Here is a 26,790-nt window from a genome sequence, read left to right as displayed (position 1 = left end):
ACTGCAAGGCAAGAGTGCTATTCACTATGCCACCATACTTATATTTAATTTAAAGTGATTTTGAGGTGTAGAAGTGAAAAGAGTTATACAGTATAATCTCGTAATAAACTCTGATATAGTAAACATTTGGGTATAGTAAACTACCTCTCCAGGTCCTGGCCAATCTCCATTATAAGTCTATGGAAAGCAACGCCTGTTATAGTAAACTCTAATATAATAAAACATCTGTTATGGTAAACATGTTTTTTGGCCCCTACGTGACGCTGACTCTGGATATAGTAAACAGTGGGCGGTGCATGCGTCATATGTCAGTGTGATACCCATAGTCTGCTGCTCTCTTCAGGCTGGTTGCAAGTGAGTTGATGCCTGATAACATTTGTAAGACAACAAGAATGGCACCAGTGCTGGATATACAGCCTGGGAAAAATGAGGCATGGTGGGAACATAAACAAAAGAGGGTGCAGCGTTTTCAAAGTGTTCCACTTTGCAGTCACCGATAAAGGTATCGTCACAGTCCTCCCGCAGTGTTGTACGCACTCCCGGGTATCTTTTCCCTTATTAGTGATGACGCTCCTGGTAGCGTGTGGAGCGCAGTACGGGCAACTTTAACTTGTAGTGCAGATTGGAGCGGGCCTACTAGCTGCAAAACTAAGGCGAGTGGAGCGGAGAGTGTTAAGTCCCGCCCGCGGAGGTATCAGAGCCACTTGCATGACAGATGCGAGTGGCTTATTATGATTTGCTGCATTTCATGATTGGGCCAAGTGTGAGCAGAAAGTTTTGCAGGACATGTGCTGCAAGTTGTTCCCACGGAGGTATTGGAGCCACTCAAAGGAAGCAAGTGGCGGCCTCTATTCAGTGATGGCTGCAATTTTTAAGGATCCCTGGATACCGTACTAGCGATTTGTCCAGCCTGACTTTGCAGCTCTATGGTATACTTACCTTGTAGTCTACCAACTGTGCAAGTGCTTGTACTGTACATCCAATGGGAGCAGGGCCGTAACAAGAAATTACTGGGCCCTCCTGCGAAAATTTGGATGAGGCCCCCGCTTAGGTGCCAAATAATCGTAATGGGGCAGCATTTCACTGTAAAATAATTGTAATGGGGCACCGTTTCACCATGAAATAATCATAATGAGAGAATGTTTCATCATAAAATAATCGTAATGCGGCAATCTTTCACCATAAAATAATCGTATAGTGGGCAGCATTTCACTAGTAATTAATCGTAAAGTGGGCAGCATTTCATCAGAAAATAAACGTAAAGTGGGCAGCATTTCATCAGAAAATAATCGTAAAGTGGGCAGTATTTCACCAGAAAAAAAAATCAGAATGTGGGCAGCATTTCAGCTCAGCAGAGAAAAATGCACCTGCAAAAAAACAAAAACAAAAACTATTTACTCACCTGGCAGAAGTCTCCTCTCCCGGCCTCTGGCGCACAGCTTCCCTGACGATCCTCCTGTAGCAAATCTCCCACGCTGACAGGCAGAGAGCAGGGCTACAGGAAGATGGCGCCCGAAGCCCTGTACTGGGGACACAAATAGTCTCCAGTGCAGGGCTTCAGACGCAATCTTCCCGTACCCCTGCTCTGCCTTCTGAAGACTTCCGCAGGCTGAGGTGAGCTGCGGGTGGCTGGGAAATAAATGGTGCGGCATCTATTAGATGTCGTGGCCAGTTCAACACCCGAGGGGTCCACAATCGGGCGGCAGTGCTCCCCCCGCACATGGTGCTTCTGCTCCTTCCCCCAAAAACAGCCCTGGGCCCCCCTGCGGATGAAGGGGTTGCAGCCCCCATAGTTACGCCCCAGAATGGGAGGACAGAGTTGGTCCTTTGCAGCAGAGAATGTACCAGGGCATGCTGGGCCATTTCTAGGACAATTTCTGACGTAGAAAAGTCTGATTTATTAAACCACTTTTCATGGTCCCTTGAAGTGTACTATAATGAGATTATACTGTATAAAATACTTTTATAAAATATTAAAAGCAGAGGATCAGCGCAATAGCCACATATACAGCATTTTGTAAATAGAAATAAAGTCACTTCATGCTCTTTTCACTTCAAGCATCTTTAGAATGGACAGAAGTTGAATTCCTTCCTAGAAATCACAGCCCAAAAACGCATATAACTTCAAGGAAAAAATCTGCAGCAATTTATTTCAAAAGATCTTCAGGAACAAAACAGTTAAATTTGATGTGACATGTGGATAAGATCCTGATTGCATCCGATGAGGTCACAAGTAATGGTTCCCATGGTGACAAGGCACAGCGCTGATGCAATGTGGAGGGGGCAGATATTGAGTAGGAGGAACAGAACACCATTAACTTCATCTATCAGGGAGTTATGTAGGAGTACAGTAACCTCCCACATCAGTCAGAGAGACAAACTCTCCCATCCATTCTGGAAAATCACGCTTCCCGCTACAGAGAATGTTACAGTATGTGGAGTACAGCATCTGAGTGTAAATTCCCCTTTCTCAAAAAACATGCATTTATCTACAATTCATTTAGATCGATACAAGAGTCACTTTAGTATTTCAGTACTGTATTCTCTTTTACTGAATGTTCAGGGGATTTTCTTCCTGACAACGAAAATATACTATTATGTGTATTAAAAAATATTTGCTTTCTTTGCATATTTAAGAAATATAAAAAATATTATTTTGTAAATTTGTAAATTACCACTACAATTACCGCCACGCGGGGTGGTGTGTACTGCGCAGGCGCAGAAGTACTGCTCCTGCGCAGTACGCTCCGGTCCACGTGGCGGTGATTGACAGAGCTGCTCGCGCAGGCACAGTACAGGCTGACCTGGAGGCCGTCCTGATGCCATCGCCGAGGACCGGGAGGCAGTGATGGCGAAGCTGCGGCGAGGGATGTGCAGGGAGTTTGGGGCTGGACGAAGCCCCGGTTAAGTAGCCCTTATTTTCAAACAAATTGCCTGATAACTCCTTTAACCACTTCAGGATTCTGCGTAAGCATAAGTACGCCCCTGAATCCTGAAGTGGTTTCCATACGAGCGGCCGTTCCATGTCAGTTCACGGAGGGTGTCTCCGTGAACACCCTGCGAGCCTCCGATCGCGGCTCGCAGGGTAAATGTAAACACGCGGGGATATCTTCCCCGCTGTTTACATACATACGGCGCTGCTGGGGGGAGGGAGAGGGAGGGAAGGAGGCCAGAAAGCGCTGCGGAGGGGGGCTTTGAAGAGCCCCCCCCCCCCGCAAGCGCAAACAGCCGGCGGCGATCAGACTCCCCCAGCAGGACATCCCCCTAGTGGGGAAAAAAGGGGGGGGGGGAAGTCTGATCGCCCTGGCTGCTATCTGATCTGTGCTGCGGGCTGAAGAGCCCCGGCAGCACAGATCAGCAAAACCACCCGGAACCCGGAAGTGGTTAAGGGGCCCATACACTGGTCGATTTCAGCCTTCGATCAATTGGAAATTGATTGCCGATCGATCGATTTGTGGCCGATTTCGATTAATTTGATCTGACAGAATGGAAGATCTAGGTCGATCTGCTGCCAGCAGATAGAGTTGTATTGGATCTAATGGTCCAATAATGCATTAAGATCGATTTCCAATAGATTCCATTCTGAAATCTATTGGAAATTTGTTCCTAGTGTGTGGCACACATCAGATAGATTCCTGTCAGATTGGATTGGACAGGCATCTGATAGGAATCTATCTGATGGTCGAATCTGCTGCAAATCTATAAGTGTATGGCCACCTTTAGGGCTCTTTTCCATTATGAAATGAGATCGCAATCGCGTTTCAAACCAATTTCCACTCATGTGATGGAGCTACTGTACTTAGTATAGTGGAGCTCAATCGCATACAAAACGCGGCAGGATGGTGATTGCGCATGGGCCAAAATCGTGATGCAATTGGATAGCAGTAATGGAAATGTCCAGTGCGGTTTGCATTAGTTTTACTGTACCCTGTGATTTGCGATCCATTAGCAATTACAATCAGATCGCAAAATGCATGAAAGTGGAAAAAGGCCCTTAAAGGGCACCCATGTGCAAGCACGCCTAGTGTGAAACGCATTGGATCCTTTGCACCTGTGTGCATCTTATTTGGACATTAAATAAAATCTTAGAGCTTATTCACAGTGGTTTGTCATAACAGCTGCTTTGTAACGAGGCTTGTCCCTTCGCAATGCACCACCTATAGGGACAGTCACACTGCGTCAGTTGTGGTACAAGGTACAAGTTAACAGTGAAGCATACGTTGACTGTATGGTTCACTGTATGCGACACAACGTGCTATTAACGTGCGATATGATTTTCTCATTCCGTTGCGTTCGGTTATGCAGGAAACACAATGCAACAGTAAAGCATGCTGTGCGTTTCTGCGTTGGAACTCGCCACACCGCACTCGATGTGGAATACCCCATAGGAATATCATTGCATTGTGAAGCAACACAACGGACTTGGTGTGGAAGGGCCCTTAACCACTTCACCTCCTTTGCTACGCTTATCTACTCCCCACAAAACTTCATCTGAAGCTCAGGGGAGCAGATAGGCGTACTTGTGGTAAACAGTGTGCTGTATGCCCAATAAGCTATCTGATTATGTATATAGGGTATCATTTTAACCGTGACAAGTGAGAGAATAGATTTTGTGTTGTTTGACAACTGAGGACTAAGTCATGTGATTTTTTTTACCGGAAAACTGAATGAAAAGCAATAAAACTGTTATTTTCATGTACTCTATTCCCCTAAATAAATACTTGTAAAAAAAACAACAAAAGTGACAGCATTGAAAAGAGAATACATAGTTACCCTAGGGACTTAGCTTTTAAAATATGTATGCCATGAGAGTGTATTACTGTTAATCATGAAGATAAGGGCTTTTAATTACTGATAGAGTCCAATGAGAAAACAAAAAACACAAACCAGAAACTAATATATTATCGCCATACATTGTACTAGGAATATTATTTAAATGTTGAGATAACCAGGACAAATTAGCAAATACAATGTGTGGGTTTTACCTATGGTAACATTGTTTATTTGAAAACTATAGTGGATGGAAATGGAGAAATAGTGTATTTTTTCTTTTTTTTTTCTCATTTTTCCCTTTAAAGGGAAGGTTCAGGGAGGGGATTAAAAAAATAAAAATAAATTTCCACTTACCTGGGGCTTCCTCCAGCCCGTGGCAGGCAGGAGGTGCCCTCGCCGCCGCTCCGCAGGCTCCCGGTGGTCTCCGGTGCCCGACCCGACCTGGCCAGGCCGGCTGCCAGGTCGGGCTCTTCTGCGCTCCATTTCCTGGGACTTCTGCGTCCCACGCCGGCGCGCTGACGTCATCGGACGTCCGCCGGCTGTACTGCGCATGCGCAGTAGTTCTGCGCATGCGCAGTACAGCCCGGCGGACGTCCGATGACGTCAGCGCGCCGGCGTGGGACGCAGAAGTCCCAGGAAATGGAGCGCAGAAGAGCCCGACCTGGCAGCCGGCCTGGCCAGGTCGGGTCGGGCACCGGAGACCACCGGGAGCCTGCGGAGCGGCGGCGAGGGCACCTCCTGCCTGCCACGGGCTGGAGGAAGCCCCAGGTAAGTGGAAATTTATTTTTATTTTTTTAATCCCCTCCCTGAACCTTCCCTTTAAAATGCAGATAATAACATAATTACTAAAAGCAAATATCACCCTCACAAAGCATAATTTGTGGCAAAAAAACAAGATATAGATCATTTACATCTAATGAGTAGCAATAAAGTTATTGGTGAATGAATGGGAGGAGCGCTGAAATGTGAAAATTGCTCTGGTTTTTAAGCAAAAAACCCTGCGCTGCTGAAGTGGTTAAAGTTTACCTGAATTTAAGGGCGCATGATCTGTCCTCTCCACGTGGCCTCTTTGATCACGCTCCCGAATGAAAGTGCAGAGCAGCCGTGGCTGGGAGCGTTCTGAGCATAAGTGAATTGCAAACACTTGTAGCTCTACATCTCCAGGACACTCCCATCCTCCACTGTGCATAGATGTGGGCAGTGTGCATGAAGCGGGCAGATAAGTGGACAGAGGGGAAGAGAACAGTCATATGAATCTCGTTATTGGCGCTGCGGTGCGAGAGGGGCGGAACATCGCACTGTGACAATCTGGCCAGGTATAAAACCAGCCTCATACTACATGGAGGTGGTAAAATTGGTCAGTGATTGGTCAATCAAAATTGGACGTACCCTGGCATACTGTTCCTGCACCTTAAAGTCTAAAGGTGGCCACTAACAATCCAATTTCTAGCGAAAAATTATTTGAGCGACCACATAATTCTGATCAGAAGTGAAATATTGTAGTATATTGTTCACCACAACATCAACAAACCGATCTTTGCTTTGTATCTATCACAAAAATTTGGTTCAACGAATCCAAATCCAAAATTTGGTTCAATGAAAATCCAATCGGACGACTATTTTTATAATCCTTTGGAATCAATTTTGCCCATCAACAGAGATTATTTACAACCAATCTGATCACATCCCATCAGAATTCTCTGATCGCTCGATTTTTCGCTAGAAATTTGACTGTTAGTGGCCACCTTTATGAGTCTACATATCTTGAATTTCTTTGAAAAAGAATAATAAATAAATGTGGATATCATCTTATTCTCTTGTTAATTTCAATTTCACAGATGACAATGTAATTATAGGGATCTCGCTCTATCAGCTTTTTTTCCCGTTTACCAGTGGTACTTTTATCACAGCGCATCTACTTAGCATGAACAGAGCTGAGATTTATGCATTGTTCTGTCACAAGTTTTGGGAAGGAAATGTGTTATACTTACTGTATTTGAATTACTAAGTGTTGCTTAAAGGGATACTTAAGACTGCAATAAAAAAACACCTCACTCACCTGGGGCTTCTACCAGCCCCCTGCAGCCGTCCCATGCCCTCGCAGTCACTCTCGGATCCTCCGGGCCCCCGCCGCCAGCTAGTTTTGTTTCACTGACAGGCCTGGCCATGCATAGGCTTCTTTGCGCTCCCGTCTGCAATAGTGTCTTGCGCCTGCGCAGGACACTATTGCGTACAGAAACGCGAAGAAGGAGATGAGTGGCCAGGCCTGTGCAGGCACAGTAAGCGTGTTGGCCTAAAACGAAACTAGCTGGCGGTGGGGGACAGGAGGATCCAAGGGACGGCTACAGGGTGCTGGTAGAAACCCCAGGTGAGTAAAACTGTTTTTATTTTTTATTGCAGGCTTAAGCATCCCTTTAAAGCATTTATTATACTGTATGCTTTAAAGGACATGACAAGTTATTAATGTTTTAGGGCAATGTCTTTTTTACAGTGAGCCTGCAGTGGGTTGCTCATATCTAACCGGAGGTAAGGTTGCACACACCGGTGATAAGGATACTTACATAGTAACCCACGGAACTTTAATTGCCTTGACTGCGATACTTAACTAGCGACCGCTACTATGTTAATTAACATAGTAGCGGCCGCTAATGAAGTATGGCGGTCAAGATACTTTACAGGACCACCTGCATTTACAGTTACGCGTGTTGCTATGTAAGCAATGCATGTAACTAAGGAAGGCACGCCTTACATAGCAAAGAGCGCTGCTAAGTAAGGCATGCATAGCGGCCGCTCCTTCATTTAACCGAGCAATCCCTCACATTAAGCTGCGCTGCTTTAGCAGCGTGGCTTAATGAATCAAGGCCATGATCAACAAAGATCGTGTTGGGCAGCAAATATAGGAAGTGTGTCTGTAGTAGTGTTGGGCGAACATCTAGATGTTCGGGTTCGGGCCGAACAGGCCGAACATGGCCGCGATGTTCGGGTGTTCGACCCGAACTCCGAACATAATGGAAGTCAATGGGGACCCGAACTTTTGTGGTTTGTAAAGCCTCCTTACATGCTACATACCCCAAATTTACAGGGTATGTGCACCTTGGGAGTGGGTACAAGAGGAAAAAAAAATTTAGCAAAAAGAGCTTATAGTTTTTGAGAAAATCGATTTTAAAGTTTCAAAGGGAAAACTGTCTTTTAAATGCGGGAAATGTCTGTTTTCTTTGCACAGGTAACATGCTTTTTGTCGGCATGCAGTCATAAATGTAATACATATAAGAGGTTCCAGGAAAAGGGACCGGTAATGCTAACCCAGCAGCAGCACACGTGATGGAACAGGAGGAGGGTGGCGCAGGAGGAGAAGGCCACGCTTTGAGACACAACAACCCAGGCCTTGCATGAGGACAAGAAGCGTGCGGATAGCATGCTTTGTACCACCATGCAGTCATAAATGTAATAAAGATAAGTGGTTCAATAAACAGGGACCACGCGGCAACGCTAACCCAGCAGCAGCACACGTGATGGAACAGGAGGAGGCGCAGGAGGAGAAGGCCACGCTTTGTGAGACACAACAACCCAGGCCTTGCATGAGGACAAAAAGCGTGCGGATAGCATGCTTTGTACCGCCATGTAGTCATAAATGTAATAAAGATAAGAGGTTCAATAAACAGGGACCACGCGGCAACGCTAACCCAGCAGCAGCAGCAGCAGCAGCACACGTGATGGAACAGGAGGAGGCGCAGGAGGAGAAGGCCACGCTTTGTGAGACACAACAACCCAGGCCTTGCATGAGGACAAAAAGCGTGCGGATAGCATGCTTTGTACCGCCATGTAGTCATAAATGTAATAAAGATAAGAGGTTCCATAAACAGGGACCGGCAACGGTAACCCAGCAGCAGCAGCAGCAGCAGCAGCACACGTGATGGAACAGGAGGAGGCGCAGGAGGAGAAGGCCACGCTTTGTGAGACACAACAACCCAGGCCTTGCATGAGGACAAAAAGCGTGCGGATAGCATGCTTTGTACCGCCATGTAGTCATAAATGTAATAAAGATAAGAGGTTCCATAAACAGGGACCGGCAACGGTAACCCAGCAGCAGCAGCAGCAGCAGCAGCAGCAGCACACGTGATGGAACAGGAGGAGGCGCAGGAGGAGAAGGCCACGCTTTGTGAGACACAACAACCCAGGCCTTGCATGAGGACAAAAAGCGTGCGGATATAGCAGCAATGCTTTTTGCCGCCATGCAGTCATAAATGTAATACAGATGAGAGGTTCAATAAACAGGGACCGGAAACGCTAAACCATCCCAGATGTTCATCGGTCATGTTACTTGGTTGGGGTCCAGGAGTGTTGCGTAGTCGTTTCCAATCCAGGATTGATTCATTTTAATTTGAGTCAGACGGTCTGCATTTTCTGTGGAGAGGCGGATACGCCGATCTGTGATGATGCCTCCGGCAGCACTGAAACAGCGTTCCGACATAACGCTGGCTGCCGGGCAAGCCAGCACCTCTATTGCGTACATTGCCAGTTCGTGCCAGGTGTCTAGCTTCATGCCCGGTTTCAGGTCCAGCGGTGCCAGCCACAAATCCGTCTGTTCCTTTATTCCCCTCCAAATTTCCTCCCCTGTGTGCTGCTTATCCCCAAGGCAGATCAGCTTCAGCAACGCTTGCTGACGCATGCCAACAGCTGTGCTGCACTGCTTCCACGATCCTACTGCTGCTGGTGCTGGGTTAGCATTTCCGGATGAGGTACAGCTTTGAGATGCGTTGGAGGAGAAGGAGTCAGAGAGGTAGGTGCTGCTGTTGTTATCCAGCTGTTTGCGGCGTGGGCAACACCCGCGCCGTAGCAGGTGAGGAATCGCTGCCAGGCTCCACAAGGTTCACCCAGTGTGCGGTAAGGGAGATGTATCGACCCTGGCCGAACGCACTCGTCCAGGTGTCAGTGGTGAGGTGAACCTTGCAGGCAACGGCATTCTTCAAGCTTCGGGTTATTTAGCTGACCACGTGCTCATGCAACTCAGGCACTGCAGAGCGCGCAAAGTGGTAGCGGCTGGGAACAACGTAACGTGGGATGGCCACTGACATCATGCCCTTGAAGCTGTTTGTCTCCACCACTCGATATGGCAGCATTTCGCAGGCCAGAAGCTTGGCTATGCTGGCTGGCTGTTACTGCCACGGCCCGGGGGTCATTTGCTGGCAATTTCCTCTTGTGCTCAAACATCTCAGAGACAGACAACTCAACCGTAGCGCTGCACACCGAAGGGCTGTTGGTTGTTGTGTTTGATGAACACTGGGAGACCTCAAGAGCACTAGTCCGGAAAGTGACAGTGTCAGCATCGTCTGATGTTTGTGAATGTTGTGAACCGCGCAATGGCTGGGCTACTGCTGCTGCTGAGGCGGGTCTGGTGGTGAGTCTGGTGAACCCAAGGGAGGCAGTGTTGCTGGTGGTACCCTGTCCTGCCGCGTTTGCCCACAGAGTGGGATGTTTGGATAGAATGTGGCGGCTCATGCTGGTGGTGGAGAGGTTGTTAATACTTTTCCCCCTGCTCAGGCGGGTCTTGCACACCTTGCAAATCGCCATGGTAACATCCTCAGTGCAGTCTTCAAAGAAAGCCCAGACTTTAACTGGCTGAGGACTCGGACCTCGTGCGTGATGTGCTGGTGCTGCTTAACCCACTGCTGGACGCTTGAGAGGTCATCCAAGTAATTATCTGGTCCTGTTCTTTTGGATCTGTGAGGGTTGTTGTCCTGGACAACATGGGCAGTATTGAGTGGGTTTTCTTGGGTGCTCCCCTGTGGCCTGTACGTGAACCGTCAGGGGAAACACCTCTTCCCTTGCCCCTCCCTCTTTCACCGGATTTCTTCCTCATTTCACTTATCCTTAAAGTACACGCTGACTGGCAGCAGTACAGTGGCAGTACAGAAATGCTATACAGTGGTGGGTGAGCGGTGTACCACTATTGTCAGCAGTGACACAGAGCACAATGCTATACAGTGGCGGGTGAGCGGTGTACTACTGTTCCCAGCAGACACAGAGTGGAAGTAAACACAATGCTATATAGTGTGGCTGAGCCGTGTACACAGAGTGGCATTAAACACAATGCTATATAGTCTGCTATATAGTCACCCCGAACAGGGTGATGTTCTGCAGAACCCGAACAGTGGCAAACACTGTTCGCCCAACACTACTGGGAGGGAACGCAGATTTTAGTACCTAAACACACGATACAACAGGTTTTCCGGGGTCGGACTCTGAGGCACATACAGATGGTCCCGATCATCATCCTCATCATACAACTCTTCTCCTGAGTCTGACCCACCCACCACCTCTGCCACCCCAACATCCCCAGACACAGACCCCTCATCGTCCTCAACATTAACTTGGGATGCTGGCCTGAGCCAGACCTCCTCCTCCACATCAGGCCCCATCATCTCCTCAATGGCAGCCCTCATTAATCGCTCTGGCGACGGACTGATGGACACAACGTTCTCCTCCGGGGAGGGCTGCTGCTGACCACTGGCTGCTGGGGTGGATGTTAAAGCTTGCGTGGGGCGTTGGCTGTTGCTGTTGTTGGGAGTGCTGCTCACAGCGGAGGTCTCTGGGGAACTCATGTTGAGCTCATATAGTGGTTGACGGTGAGTGGAGTATTACTGATCCCAGCAATATACACACTGACTGGCAGAGTACGCAATGCTATATAGTGTGGCTGAGCGGTGTACACAGAGTGGCAGTAAACACAATGCTATATAGTCTGGCTGAGCGAGCGGTGTACTACTGTTCCCAGCAGAATCAGAGTGGCAGTAAACAATGGTATATAGTCTGGCTGAGCGGTGTACACAGAGTGTCAGTAAACAATGGTATATAGTCTGGCTGAGCGAGCGGTGTACTACTGTTCCCAGCAGAATCAGAGTGGCAGTAAACAATGGTATATAGTCTGGCTGAGCGGTGTACACAGAGTGTCAGTAAACAATGGTATATAGTCTGGCTGAGCGGTGTACACACAATGCTATATAGTCTGCTATATAGTGTCAGTAAACAATGGTATATAGTCTGGCTGAGCGAGCGGTGTACTACTGTTCCCAGCAGAATCAGAGTGGCAGTAAACAATGGTATATAGTCTGGCTGAGCGGTGTACACAGAGTGTCAGTAAACAATGGTATATAGTCTGGCTGAGCGAGCGGTGTACTACTGTTCCCAGCAGAATCAGAGTGTCAGTAAACAATGGTATATAGTCTGGCTGAGCGGTGTACACAGAGTGTCAGTAAACAATGGTATATAGTCTGGCTGAGCGGTGTACACAGAGTGGCAGTAAACACAATGCTATATACTCTGGCTGAGCGAGCGGTGTACTACTGTTCCCAGCAGACACAGAACAGTGAACAGAATGCTATATAGTGTGGCTGAGCGAGCGGTGTACCACTATTCCCAGCAGACACAGAACAGTGAACAGAATGCTATATAGTGTGGCTGAGCGGGCGGTGTACCACTATTCCCAGCAGACACAGAACAGTGAACAGAATGCTATATAGTGTGGATGAGCGAGCGGTGTACCACTATTCCCAGCAGACACAGAACAGTAAACAGAATGCTATATAGTGTGGCTGAGCGAGCGGTGTACCACTATTCCCAGCAGACACAGAACAGTGAACAGAATGCTATATAGTGTGGCTGAGCGAGCGGTGTACCACTATTCCCAGCAGACACAGAACAGTGCACAGAATGCTATATAGTGTGGCTGAGCGAGCGGTGTACCACTATTCCCAGCAGACACAGAACAGTAAACAGAATGCTATATAGTGTGGCTGAGCGAGCGGTGTACCACTATTCCCAGCAGACACAGAACAGTAAACAGAATGCTATATAGTGTGGCTGAGCGAGCGGTGTACCACTATTCCAAGCAGACACAGAACAGTGAACAGAATGCTATATAGTGTGGCTAAGCGAGCGGTGTACCACTATTCCCAGCAGACACAGAGTGGCAGTAAACAGAATGCTATATAGTGTGGCTGAGCGAGGTACACAGAGTGGCAGTAAACAGAATGCTATATAGTGTGGCTGAGCAAGCGGTGTACTACTATTCCCAGCAGACACAGAGTGGCAGTAAACAGAATGCTATATAGTGTGGCTGAGCGAGGTACACAGAGTGGCAGTAAACAGAATGCTATATAGTGTGGCTGAGCAAGCGGTGTACTACTGTTCCCAGCAGTGACACAATGACAGGGGGGACCCTGGCTAGCGTGGCTGGAGCGCGAACTACCCTGCCTGCCTACCCAAAGCTAAACCCACAGACAAATGGCGGAGATATGACGTGGTTCGGGTATTTATTTACCCGAACCACGTGACCGTTCGGCCAATCAGAGCGCGTTCGGGTCCGAACCACGTGACCCGTTCGGCCAATCACAGCGCTAGCCGAACGTTCGGGGAACGTTCGGCCATGCGCTCTTAGTTCGGCCATATGGCCGAACGGTTTGGCCGAGCACCGTCAGGTGTTCGGCCGAACTCGAACATCACCCGAACAGGGTGATGTTCTGCAGAACCCGAACAGTGGCGAACACTGTTCGCCCAACACTAGTCTGTAGCTGTAAGCTAAGGTCTAACAATTGTTCATTACCTAAAAGTTCCATCTCTTCATGTAGGCACAACGTAGTGTAGGAATGCTGGTAAACATAATATGGCACCTAATGTTTTTCTTGCTTTTGTCTGCCACTAGCTGAATCCAGATAGAGGAAGCAGCAGTTTGACAAGCACATTTGGTCCAGTCCACCACTTTGCTCCTATACATGTGTATACATCATTCTGACTGCTATTAGAATTTGCCTTGTGCAGTTTTGGGCTCCAAAGATTACCTGGCCTGAGGCAAAGGTAAGCACAGATGCATGTTCATTCAGGGTCCACTTACCCTCCTGTGGGTCTTGTTCACCCCCTCCCCCCATCACTCTTTCAAAAATGTGACTCTCGGTTACATGTATATAGTGCTGACATCTTCCGCAGCGCTGTATAGAGTATATTGTCTCGGATCATCTTATTTCAACGTGCGGCTCTCAGAGCCGAGCACTGAAACTGGGCGCTCTATAGCAGCAATGCTATGCTGCACGGGCGCGTAGCGGTAATTCGAGGCTGTGCCAGACCCCGAATTACATTGCCCTCCGAGTTGCAACAACTCGGAGGGGAATAGATTTTAACGCGGCCTCTGAGTTTAGCGGCAGCGGTGAGAGCCGTCATTCGTCTCTCACCGCGCCGAACTGAGCGGCGCCGAAACAATATGCACCCTATTGCCTTGTCCCTTAACTGTCCCTCACAGGGGCTCACAATCTAATCCCTACCACAGTCATATGCCTATGTATGAATCGTGTAGTGTATGTATCGTAGTCTAGGGCCAATTTAGGGGGAAGCCAATTAACTTATCTGTGTTTTTCGGATGTGAGAGGAAAACTCTCAGTGCTCAGAGCAAACCCACGCAGATATGGGGAGGGCAAACAAACTCCATGCAAATAGTGCTCTGGCTGCAATTTGAACCGGGGACCCTACGCTGCAAGACAAGAGCACTAATCACTACGCCTCCATGCTCCCCAAAAGTATTGAAGATATGCAACACGAGTTCTGATCCAAATAATCCCCCCTAATTGCAGGCCAATCCCAGGTTCAAATTTGGTCCTCGAAAATATCTGTGAGGGGTTTCTGCAAATTCTAAACGCAGTTAAATGGCTCTCCCCTAAAACTTAGCTTAGACAGAAAATGATCAATGGGATGCAAATTATTAAATTTAATGTTCATTGAACTTGGGATGGTAAAAAAAATCAAAAGGAAATACCCCTGTCTAGCCTGATTTCAAGTTGCACATGGTCTGCACACAAGTTATTAGCATCTTTACTCTACCTACTTAGACTGTATAAATAAATTATACTAGTAATAATGTCCTATTGACTACAGCTACACTTTCAGCATGGTTAATAGATATGACAGCCTAGCAATCATTTACATCAGCTTTATTACGAATCACTAATAACTTCTGGCAGCAAGTGGCAACAAAGCTATGCCAAACAGATGACCTCAGGAGGATAGGCGTCACTTACATGCGACTACATGACGGAAGTGACGTGATATATCGGTGTCGCCTACTCTCTCCCCATACGCCCGTACAAATTATCTGCTGATGATTTCCGCGGCTTTTTCCTCCTCTGTGACATAAGCTGGAAGAAGCTTCAGCATAACTCGCAGGCAAGCATGGACGAGGAAGATACGGTACGTAGGCTGGGGGTGACGTCATTGATAGGCGTCTCGCTGAAGTCACGTGGTACTCTGTTACAGCTGCTGCTAGTGGACAAGGGACTTGTCAGGACCTGAGTGCAGTAGGCACAGACAGTAGCTGTGCTGCTGTGGGTACTTGGTGGCTTTCTATACTCCAGCACTGTATACAGTACAGGCTTCTATATGAGCTGACAGTTCTATGAGGGAGTTTCTCCTACAACACCTATTACTTCAACAGCAAAATTGTTCTTTTGATGCCATTGTTATTAGATTTTCTGAAAGTCACAGGATTCAGTTCAGTGTACATGTAGAAAAACAAACAAAACAAAAACCTCTAGGCTCTAGGGATGAAAGGACAATTTGACACAGATGAGTTAAAAATGGGATTTGTACAATTTGTTTAATCTGCAGAAATTGGAATTAACATGGGAAGAAGCTGATTTTTGCACAGGAACCTTTGCACGATCCCTTGGGGACAGAGCATTGCCGATGCTGTACAGACGTCATTAGTCTGCGGGCTCGCAACATGGTGGTGTAGTGCAGTGTTTCTCAACATTTCATTGGTATGTACCCCTTTTAAAACCCTGTACTCACCAAGTACCCCCTAGCATAGTACCCCTTGACAAATAATATTTAATCGTAGTACATGATAATCGGTTATAAACCATGTCCAAGCATTTACTATTGCTTTTAATTATTTAAACAACACCAAATTAGTATTTTAGCTAAGATTTATCGTTTTCTAAAACTCTAAATTTGTTATTCTTGGTTAAATATATCAACCAGAGTACCCCCTGGAATCATCAGGAGTACCCCCTGGGGTACGCGTACCACACGTTAAGAACCTAGGGTGTAGTGCATAGCACCCTTGCCTTGGAGTGCTGGGTCCCCAGTTTGAATCCCAGCCCAGGCACTATCTGCACAGAGTTTATATGTTCTCTCCATGTCTGTGTGGGTTTCTTCCAGGCACCAAGGTTTCCTCCCACATTCTGAAAACCTACATATAAGCTGTCACCTAAATTGGCCCTAGACTTTGAAACATACACTACAAGGTATAGATACATGTTGTAGACATTGGGATTAAATTGTGAGCCCCTCTAAATGGTGTGTTGGATTCCTGCAGGTGGGTGAGAGGGAAGAACAGTGCAATTGGGTTGTACTTGGGAATCTAGGGATGCAGCATGCCATATCTTTAGTAAATGCTATGCGACCGTGGTACACACACTATTTTGACTCCTGATTTTTGGTTGAAGCCATCTTTATTGTCTGCCGTGGCCAAGTTCAAACCAGCGTGTGTATATAGCTATAACTCAAACTTATAGGTGTCACATCACTCAGGCTTCCAAATCTGACAAGTACCAAATCTGATTTGTCTCACTTCAACATCTGTGTGACCGTACTGTGCATTCTAGGTGATCTCTGTGTGCCCCCCCCAAAAAAATAATACGTGGCTAGGGTGAAAGGGGGGGAGGGCCCTAGATAAAAACAAAAAACACAGAGACACTGGGAGCCCTGCTGGTGCGGTAAGTCACGGCAATAAGAAAGTGTGAGTAAATTAAATGTACTTACAAAGAAAGGTTACAGACGGGTGACCAACCACTGTAGGGGATACACAATCCCGACTCCACTGGGGTGACCAGCCAGACTGGATGCGGTCGCTCTTTTGTACAAAAAGTTGTAGATGATTGCAAAGGTGGTGTTAGGCGACCTGGCCAAATAGAATATTCCTCCCGAAGGAGGGTTGGTAACACAAAGGGGGAGATAGAGGCGCCCAGGGTATGATAAAACTATGTTAAAGGCAACTAAAATGAGAAAAGTTTGAGGTGGCTTACCTCAATGAGGACACGTTCAAATAACTTGTAACATACTTTTAATGCCTCAGCGCCTCAAACGCTGGCTTGATTTCCTTCAGGCACTATATTCAGCCTGAGGAAGTGGGCTGAGACCCACAAAATGTGTTGCCAAGTGCACATTAAGGGCTCTTTCACACAGAGACGTTGCATTAGAGGTAACGTTAAGGTCGCATAACGTTCCCCTAACGCAACACATGGTGGTGCTAAACTCGGACACTACATAGAGACGTGTTATGCATCTCTTGGTGTGCAGTTTTTGTTAGATACTGGTAGAACGAAAACGGCGCGTGCGTCCAAAGACTGTGGAAACCACGTGATCGGAACACTCCGCATCACGTGGTCCCACCAGCCAATCGCTGCACAGTGCAGTGAATATTAATTAGCCATGTGGCTAGGGACAATAGCGGACTCTCACCTCCTCCTCCTCTCCTGCACTGAGCATGTGCAAACAGTCTAACGCGGCTAAAACCGTGTATAACGCACAGCATGCTGCACTTTCTTTGAACGTCCAGCGTTACCCTGTAACGCAACATGGGCACTGTGAGCAGCCCATTGATTTTTCATTACTGCGAGTTGGGCTGCATTACAGGCTGCTGTAACGTGCGCCTGTAACGTCCCACTGTGAAAGCAGCCTAAAAGTACATTACAAATTATTTGAACGTGTCATCATTGAGGTAAGTCACCTCAATTTTGTTTTATTTTAGTTGCTTTTAACATAGTTTTACCGTGTCACTTTTAACACCTGTGTAACCGTACTGTGCCTTCTAAGTCAGAAGTGCCCAGACTTTTTCAGCTTGTAAGCTACTTTGAAAATTACAAATTGAAAATGATCAACCATTTAGAATCTTCCTACAGATGCAAGCTGCAGCACACGCACAGCGGTAGTCCATCAGCGATTAGCTGAAGCCGCCAGTCAATTAGATACATATAGAGTCCTCCTCAGTAGGCCTGGGGTACACCAGAGGAGTTTTTCTGAGCGTTTTGAGTTTTTGAAACCTCCTGCTAATGTTATCCTATGTGTCTGTGCACACTGGAGCAATGAGGTTTTGTAAAAAAAAAACAATAGCATTACATTGGGAAGAGCTTTTGAAACCTCTAGCGTTTGGGGAGCTTTTCTGGTGTGTCTCAGCCCTAAGCCAAATACTCACAATATCTTGCTTACAATATCATGTTTAGTGTCTGGCAAAATTGTAATCCGCAGTAGCACCTAATGCTTCTAAATGTATGGCTCCCCACCTTGCAACATCATAATCCTCTTCAGGATCGCATATCACACTGTTCTCACCCAAGTCAGAGACAGAGTACGATGCATATGTCACTACGGTGGGCAGTGTGGCATGTACTCAGAAGTCCTGGTCGGAGCCCACTGCCGATCCGTGGGCTGTTTTGTGCAGGACTGTGGAGTCGGAGCAATTTTGGGTGCTTGGAGTCGGAGTCGGGAAAAAATGCTCCGACTCCTAATGAATCTGTAACTGTAATTAAAATAGAAAATATGATAAAATGTTCTATTTCTCAGATAATAGTCATTAAAAATAATGTATATATACAGTAAAAGCTGTGTTCAGTCCACAGAAATGAAACAAACCAATCAAAATTAGTTACTTGTGCTGCTTCAATAAAGCAGTGCCCGTATTTTTAAAGTCAGATATACATATCTGATTGTGACTGTACAGTATATATGATGTGTACACAGGAATCTCTTATATATACAAAATAACATCAGTGCTGTAAGTATAAAGCCTGATGTGTAGCCGTGTCACTAATAGAGATGGTCAATGAGATGGAAATAATTCTGCATTGATGCTGGTTTATGCAAATGTACGCACTCATTTTGCTCATGAAATCAAATAATGACATTGTTAAAATTTGTTTTGGTGACTATGAATTAAAGGGTACCTGAGGCGAATTAAAAGAAAAGCTTTATACATACCTGGGGCTTCCTCCAGCCCCCTTCAGGCCATTCGGTCTCCTCCGCCACCTGGATCTTCTGCTATGAGTCCAGGTAATGCAGCCAGTCAGAGCAGTCTGGCTACGTGCCGGTTCCACAGCCAGGAGCGTTCTGCACCTGCACAATAGTGCTGTGCAGGTGTAGTACGCTCCCGGTGGCGGAGTGTGTGCATGCGCACTACACCAGACTGGCTCAAGTACCTGGACTCATAGCAGAAGATGCAGGTGGCGGAGGAGGACAGCGAGGGACTGATTAGCCTGAAGTGGGCTGGAGGAAGCCCCAGGTATGTATAAAACTTTAATTTCATCTGTCTCAGGTTTACTTTGTTACACAGTAGTACTATACTCTACATATGCACTCCCCACAGAGCTGCAGGGAATCCACTGAGAATGTTGTGCACATGGAACACAGAGGTGTTGTCTATCACCCATAAACCTGGTTCAGATTGTGCATGAAGAATGTGTAATAGAGGAAGAATCTCCTTATTCCCCTGCAGAGTGCCTGCACATCACTCTTACATGTACCCACAGTCACATTGCCTAGGGCCTGATAGATGTTCAGATGTGTAATAAAGGAAGAAGTACTCTTACCAAGGACTAGTTTTAGTCTAAAGGGAATAAATATAGTAGTCTACATATCCTTCTCACTTCAGTTGTCTTGTAAAATTCCTAAGTGTTGGCAGTTAAGAGACGAATTTCATGTTACAAACTGTTAATCAACAAAATTGTAATATGCAAATTAGAGGAGTCGGAGTCGGTGGATTTTTGGACCGACTCCACAGCCCTGGTTTTGTGCAGGTCCGTGGGTTATGGCCTCTTCTCTCTATTTTATTTTTGCAGCAGAGTGTCAGTAGGTGGCGCTGTTCTCTCATTACTGCGTCAGTTGTACTCCTGAACGCAGATGCTGACAGATGTTGGGAGCTGAACAAGTATGGTGCAGCACAGCTGATGCTGTAATGATAGGACAGCGCCACCTACTGACGCAATGCCGCATTCTGCTCTAATGAAAGAAAATAGAGGATGCCAGACCCGTGGTGGTAAAGCTGACTGGGTGCACATCTAGCTACCGAACCTGGGAGGGGGATACAGAACACTGGGGACACATCTAGCTACCAAACCTGTGAGGGGGATACAGAAAACTGGGGACACATCTAGCTACCTAACCTGTGAGGGGGATACAGAACACTGGGGACACATCTAGCTACCAAACCTGTGAGGGGGATACAGAACACTGGGGACACATCTAGCTACCTAACCTGTGAGGGGGGATACAGAACACTGGGGACACATCTAGCTACCAAACCTGTGAGGGGGATACAGAACACTGGGGACACATCTAGCTACCTAACCTGTGAGGGGGATACAGAACACTGGGGACACATCTAGCTACCAAACCTGTGAGGGGGATACAGAACACTGGGGACACATCTAGCTACCGAACCTGTGAGGTGGATACAGAACACTGGGGACACATCTAGCTACCGAACCTGTGAGGGGGATACAAAACACTGGGGACACATCTAGCTACCAAACCTGTGAGGGGGGGGGGGGGGGATACTGAACACTGGGGACACATCTAGCTACCTAACCTGTGAGGGGGATACAGAACACTGGGGACACATCTAGCTACCTAACCTGGGAGAGGGGCTGCATAACACTGGGGACACATCTAGCTACTGAACCTGTGAGGGGGATACAGAACACTGGGGACACATCTAGCTACCTAACCTGGGAGAGGGGCTGCATAACACTGGGGACACATCTAGCTACTGAACCTGTGAGGGGGATACAGAACACTGGGGACACATCTAGCTACCGAACCTGTGAGTGGGATACAGAACACTGGGGACACATCTAGCTACTGAACCTGTGAGGGGGATACAGAACACTGGGGACACATCTAGCTACTGAACCTGTGAGGGGGATACAGAACACTGGGGACACATCTAGCTACCTAACCTTGGAGGGGGATACAGAACACTGGGGACACATCTAGCTACTGAACCTGTGAGGGGGATACAGAACACTGGGGACACATCTAGCTACTGAACATGTGCGGGGGATACAGAACACTGGGGACACATCTAGCTACTGAACCTGTGAGGGGGATACAGAACACTGGGGACACATCTAGCTACTGAACATGTGCGGGGGATACAGAACACTGGGGACACATCTAGCTACCGAACCTGTGAGGGGGATACAGAACACTGGGGACACATCTAGCTACCAAACCTGTGAGGGGGATACAGAACACTGGGGGCACATCTAGCTACCAAACCTGTGAGGGGGATACAGAACACTGGGGACATATCTAGCTACCAAACATGTGAGGGGGATACAGAACACTGGGGACACATCTAGCTACCAAACCTGTGAGGGAGATACAGAACACTGGGGACACATCTAGCTACCTAACCTGGGAGGGGGATACAGAACACTGGGGACACATCTAGCTACCAAACCTGTGAGGGGGATACAGAACACTGGGGACACATCTAGCTACCAAACCTGTGAGGGGGATACAGAACACTGGGGACACATCTAGTTACCAAACCTGTGAGGGGGATACAGAACACTGGAGACACATCTAGCTACCTAACCTGGGAGGGGATACAGAAAACTGGGGACACATCTAGCTACCGAACCTGTGAGGGGGATACAGAACACTGGGGACACATCTAGCTACCGAACCTGTGAGGGGGCTACATAACAATGGAAGTACATTTAGCTATCTGAATTGGGGAGGGGAGCTACATAATTGAGGCCCAATTGTTTTCCATGCGCTTGCACCATAGCCCTGTTTCCTGTCCAATTTGCTGAAACCCCACCCCCACCCAGTCCCCAAAGAAATGTTTGGACTGGGAAGCGGTCCCCGGGCCAAAAAAGGTTGGTAACCCCTGCTTTAGGATCTACTGGTAGATCACGATTTACATAATGGGCACTCCTGTTCTAGGTGATCTCTGTGTGCCGCCCCCCCCCCCCCTCCCCCCCCCCAAAAAAAAAAGAATGTGACTTTTGGCATTTACACATGAAAACAGCCAGTATAAAATAAGTATTGTTTGGAGTAACATTTTGCACTTGATCCCCTTCTGCCATTCAACTGTCCAGGTTTTTGTACATTTTGAAGGTTTTGATGTTTGCCTGCCATTAAAGTCAATGGGGCGTGCTGCAGATTTTCCGGGTTCTTGAATTCTTGCAGTACAATTCGCAAATGTGTTTGCGAATGCAAAATCGTGATGTTCAGCCATCAATATCCAGGTGCCAGGAGGAAATGTTAGCTCTATACCACAATTATAACCCCCCCCCCAAATTTAGACGCCAGCTGCGATTTAAGAAGTTTGGGCTACCTGGCTCATGAGATTTCTGCCCTGCCCTAGATCATAAACCTACTTTAAAAGAAATGTTAGTAATATTTTACTTCCTTACAATCCCTTTTCTTAGTAGCCGGCTGTTCTTATTGTTTCTTTTGGCAGAGCTTTATAGAACTCTGTATTCTCATAAACTCTGCTCTAAGAAAAGCTCATACATTTTAGATGATATCATTGTAGGCACTCCCAACTTAATTTTTATAAGCTAAACTGCTTAACCCAGTTCAATACAGTGTGTATTCTCCAACCTACAATGTGACGCGCACAACCAAATGCAAGGTTTGAGCATGCATATACTGTAATGATAGTCTGGGGAAAAAAGCTCACTATGGCCTAGTGCACACCAGAGCGGTTCGGCAGCGTTTGTCGATCCGCTTGCGGATGTGAAAACGCTTGGGTAATGTATTTCAATGGGCTGGTGCACACCAGAGCGGGAGGCATTTTGCAGACACGCATACTCCCTGGCTGCTGCAGATTTTGGATTGCGGATGCGTTTCTGCCTCCAATGTAAAGTATAGGAAAAACGCAAACCGCTCTGAAAAACGGCACTTCAGAGCGGTTTTGCAGGCGTTTTTGTTGCAGAAGCTGTTCAGTAACAGCTTTACTGTAACAATATATGAAATCTACTACACCAAAATGCTTCCCAAAACCGCAAAATGCTAGCTGAAACGCTACAGAAAAATAAGAAAAAGCATTTCAAAATCTGCTAGCATTTTGCGGATCTGCTAGCGGGTTTTGGTGTGCACCAGGCCTATCAGGATTAGTAAGAAACTGTTGCATAGATTAAGCTCAGCCCACACTTCAATAATCACATAAATTATACATGAGGTTCTAAAATTACTTAATCTCAACCTCAGGTATAAAAAAAACCCTAAAAAACAAATTCCACTGTGTAATTATAATTTAAAGGACACCCAAGGCGCAAATAAACGAATGAAATAAACAATTGTATCTATCGTCTCATAAAAATGACTTTTTAAGATATTCCACAGTTTTATGTTTAAATCTACTTTTTTTTTAACTGTTTTATTGTTTTTGCTCAATGACACATTCTTTGAAGTATGCCAGAGCTAAAATCTATGAACTACTGACCCTTTTTATCTCTTTCCTGCTTTCAGAAGCCATTTTCTGCTAGGAAAGTGTTTTATAGTTGAAATTTCTTTATCAGTGAGGGTCACACTGTAGTCACTTCCTGTCTGAGGCCTGGTGCACACCAAAAGTACATCAACTCTAAAAAAAGAAAGGTTGACTGTATAGGACTCCTAAAGGATGAGGGTGGGAACTCAATGGTGGATGACCAAGGTAAGGCAGAGTTATTAAATGCTTTCTTTGCTTCTGTCTTCACAAAGGAAACAGCACTGTTGCAAATTACAGAGGCAGAAGAGTCTCAATCTTCTAACTGTAATATTAAATACTTAACGCAGGAAGAAGTAAAGGCAAGACTAAATTAATTAAAAATAGACAAGGAACCTGGCCCAGATGGCATGCATCCTCGGGTCCTAAGGGAATTAAGTTCCGTTATAGCTAAGCCCCTTTATCTTATCTTTTGTGACTCTCTTGCAACTGGCAGAGTCCCAGTGGATTGGCGTACAGCCCATGTTTTCCCATTATTTAAGAAGGGCAAACAATCTGATCCAGGAAATTATAGACCTGTAAGCTTAACATCAGTTGAATGCAAACTATTTGAGGGGTTACTAAGAGATACTATACATGACTTCATAGTAGAAAATAATCTTATTTCTCAGCATCAACATGGGTTTACTAAAGACAGGTCCTGTTTGACTAATATGCTCAGCTTTTATGAGGTAGTGAATGCTAATATGGATATTGGGAATGCTGTAGATGTGATATACTTGGACTTTGCAAAGGCCTTCGACACTGTTCCCCACAGAAGTCTGGTGCAAAAGTTGAGGATGCAAGGACTGGGGAAGAGTTTGTGTGCATGGATAGGGAACTGGCTAATGGACAGAAAACAAAGAGTTGTGGTCAATGGATCGTACTCAAAATGGGAGACTGTTAGCAGTGGGGTCCCACAGGGGTCTGTACTGGGTCCAGTGCTCTTCAATTTATTTATTAATGACCTAGTAGATGCAGTAGTGAGCAATGTTGCTATTTTTGCAGATGATACAAAATTGTGCAGAATCATCAACTCTCAGGAAGATAGTGTCATATTGCAACAGGATCTGGATAGGATGGCTATATGGGCACATACATGGCAGATGCAGTTCAATGTTGACAAATGTAAAGTCATGCATTTTGGTCGTACCAATGGTCTAGCACCATACAAAATAAATGGGATACAGTTGGGGACATCAAACTTGGAGAAGGACTTAGGAGTACTCATCGACAACAAGTTAAATAATCGTACTCCATGCCAAGCCGCTGCAGCTAAAGCGAACAAAATTTTAGGATGCATTAAAAGGGAAATAAAAACTCGAGATGCTAACATAATATTGCCCCTGTTTAACTCTCTAGTAAGGCCACATTTGGAATATGGAATTCAGTTCTGGGCACCACATTACAAAAAAGATATTGCAGTTTTAGAGCAGGTGCAGAGACGAGCTACAAAATTGATACGTGGGATGGAAGGTCTCGCTTACCAAGAAAGGTTAGATAAACTGGGTTTATTTAGTCTAGAGAAAAGACGCCTTAGAGGGGATCTAATTAACATGTATAAATACATCAGAGGGCAATATAATAGCTTGGCGGATGAGCTTTTTGTCACTAGGCCTTCTCAAAGGACTAGAGGACATGATCTGCGCATGGAGGAAAAACATTTTAGCCATTTATTTAGGAAAGGGTTCTTTACAGTAAGAGTGATTAAGATGTGGAATGCATTGCCACAGGAAGTCGTTATGGCAAACTCCTATACCTGCATTTAAAGGGGGCTTAGATGCTTTCCTTGCGTTGAAAGACATCCATGGCTACAATTACTAGGTTATGCCTAATGATGTTGATCCAGGGATTTTATCTGATTGCCATCTGGAGTCAGGAAGGAATTTTTCCCTTTTGGGGCTAATTGGACCATGCCTTGTGGGTTTTTTTTCGCCTTCCTCTGGATCAACAGGGGTATGTGGGGGACGGGCTGGAGTTGTACTTTGTACTGGTTGAACTCGATGGACGTATGTCTTTTTTCAACCAAAATAACTATGTAACTATGTAAAAACCCGCTAGCAGATCCGCAAAATGCTAGCAGATTTTGAAACGCTTTTTCTTTTTCTGTAGCGTTTCAGCTAGCGTTTTGTGTAGCGGTTTTGGTGTAGTAGATTTCATATATTGTTACAGTAAAGCTGTTACTGAACAGCTTCTGTAACAAAAACGCCGGCAAAACCGCTCTGAACAGGCGTTTTGCAGAGCGGTTTGCGTTTTTCCTATACTCAACATTGAGCCAGAAACGCATCCGAAATCCCAAAAATGCCTCACCCCAGGAGGATTCGTTTCTGCAAAACGCCTCCCGCTCTGGTGTGCACCACCCCATTGAGATACATTGACCAAGCGGATCCGCAGCCGCAAGCGGCTGCAGAAACGCTGAAAAAGCCGCTCGGTGTGCACCAGCCCTGAGTCAATAACCTGATATTTAACTCTTTCAGGAATAGAAAGAAAAAAAAAAGGAACACAGCATAGTTATCTGTGTACTAGGCACTGTACATACCTATGTCTATCTCATCATGTCACATGACACCTTTGGTATCTTTTAACCTCCTTGCCGGTCCAATTCCTGCCGGAAAGGAGGCAGCGCAGCACTTTAAAAAAAAAAAAAAAAATAAATAAATTGCCCGCTGAGCGGTGGCGGCATCCCCCCACCCACTCCGATCGCCTCCGGCGATCAGAGTAAGCAGAAAATCCCGTTCAGAACGGGATTTCCTGCAGGGCTTCCCCGGTCGCCATGGCGAAGGGGCGGGATGATGTCATGGACGTCGGGACGTCAGAGGGAATCCCGATCCACCCCTAAGCGCTGCCTGGCACTGATTGGCCAGGCTGCGCAGGGGTCTGGGGGGGGGGAGGGTCGCCGCGGCGGGTAGCGGCGTGGATCGCGTACCACACGCAGCTAGCAAAGTGCTAGCTGCGTGTAGGAAAAAAAAATTATGCAAATCGGCCCAGCGGGGCCTGAAAAAATCCTCCTGCGCAGGGTACCCCGAGCTGAGCTCGGGATAACCGGCAAGTAGGTTAATAAAAAAGTCAAAGTGGGGAAACCCTTAGAACACATAAATCAAATGCTTATAGACTACCTTTCAGTAGCAATATTTTGAGGTTATTGTTTCCTGAATGACTTTTCATTCTCTCATATTGCTTTAAAGGAATTAGGGTAACTCTTTTTAACATTGCTGCAGTTCATTAAGGTTTGCAAGTATTTGTTTATGCACAGCGCTCTTAAAGGTCCCATCACAGCTTTTTGATTGGGTTGAGGTCTGGACTGAACCATTGCACTACCTTAATTCTACTACGCTTGGGGTCATTGTCCCGTTGCATGATCCAGTTTAGTCCACGCCTAGACGCGCGTCATTGGGAGCTTACTGTGCAGGCCCAGTACAAAAAAAGCTCCCGATGACGTGCGCGGGAGTGAGCACTATTCGTCTAGTTAGGCGAATATTAGACCAGGTGGCGGT

General features: G+C 46.4%; 1 protein-coding gene and 1 long non-coding RNA gene across 5 annotated transcripts in view; one reads left to right on the top strand and one right to left on the bottom strand.

Moving 5' to 3' along the window:
* Window positions 1–15,015, bottom strand: part of LOC137571354 (uncharacterized) — a 49,949-nt gene extending 34,934 nt beyond the window's left edge. For all 3 annotated transcript variants that reach the window (XR_011031346.1, XR_011031347.1, XR_011031345.1), the window contains exon 1: window positions 14,838–15,015. This is a non-coding gene — a long non-coding RNA (uncharacterized lncRNA). The remainder of the gene's footprint in view (window positions 1–14,837) is intronic.
* TAF1B (TATA-box binding protein associated factor, RNA polymerase I subunit B) overlaps window positions 14,850–26,790 on the top strand; it is a 119,677-nt gene continuing 107,736 nt past the window's right edge. Inside the window, exons 1-3 of one of the 2 annotated variants that reach the window (XM_068280317.1) lie at window positions 14,850–15,006; window positions 15,424–15,575; window positions 23,302–23,485. In XM_068280317.1, coding sequence (XP_068136418.1) covers window positions 23,453–23,485 — 33 coding nt within the window. In that variant the 5' untranslated portion in view covers window positions 14,850–15,006; window positions 15,424–15,575; window positions 23,302–23,452. The remainder of the gene's footprint in view (window positions 15,007–15,423; window positions 15,576–23,301; window positions 23,486–26,790) is intronic. The other variant, XM_068280318.1, reaches the window with a different exon arrangement.

Source organism: Hyperolius riggenbachi, chromosome 4, assembly GCF_040937935.1.
Source record: "Hyperolius riggenbachi isolate aHypRig1 chromosome 4, aHypRig1.pri, whole genome shotgun sequence".
In the NCBI taxonomy this organism is placed as follows: domain Eukaryota; kingdom Metazoa; phylum Chordata; class Amphibia; order Anura; family Hyperoliidae; genus Hyperolius; species Hyperolius riggenbachi.
The sequence above is the reverse complement of the archived record's forward strand: the minus strand, read 5'-3'. Positions and strand labels throughout refer to the sequence as shown.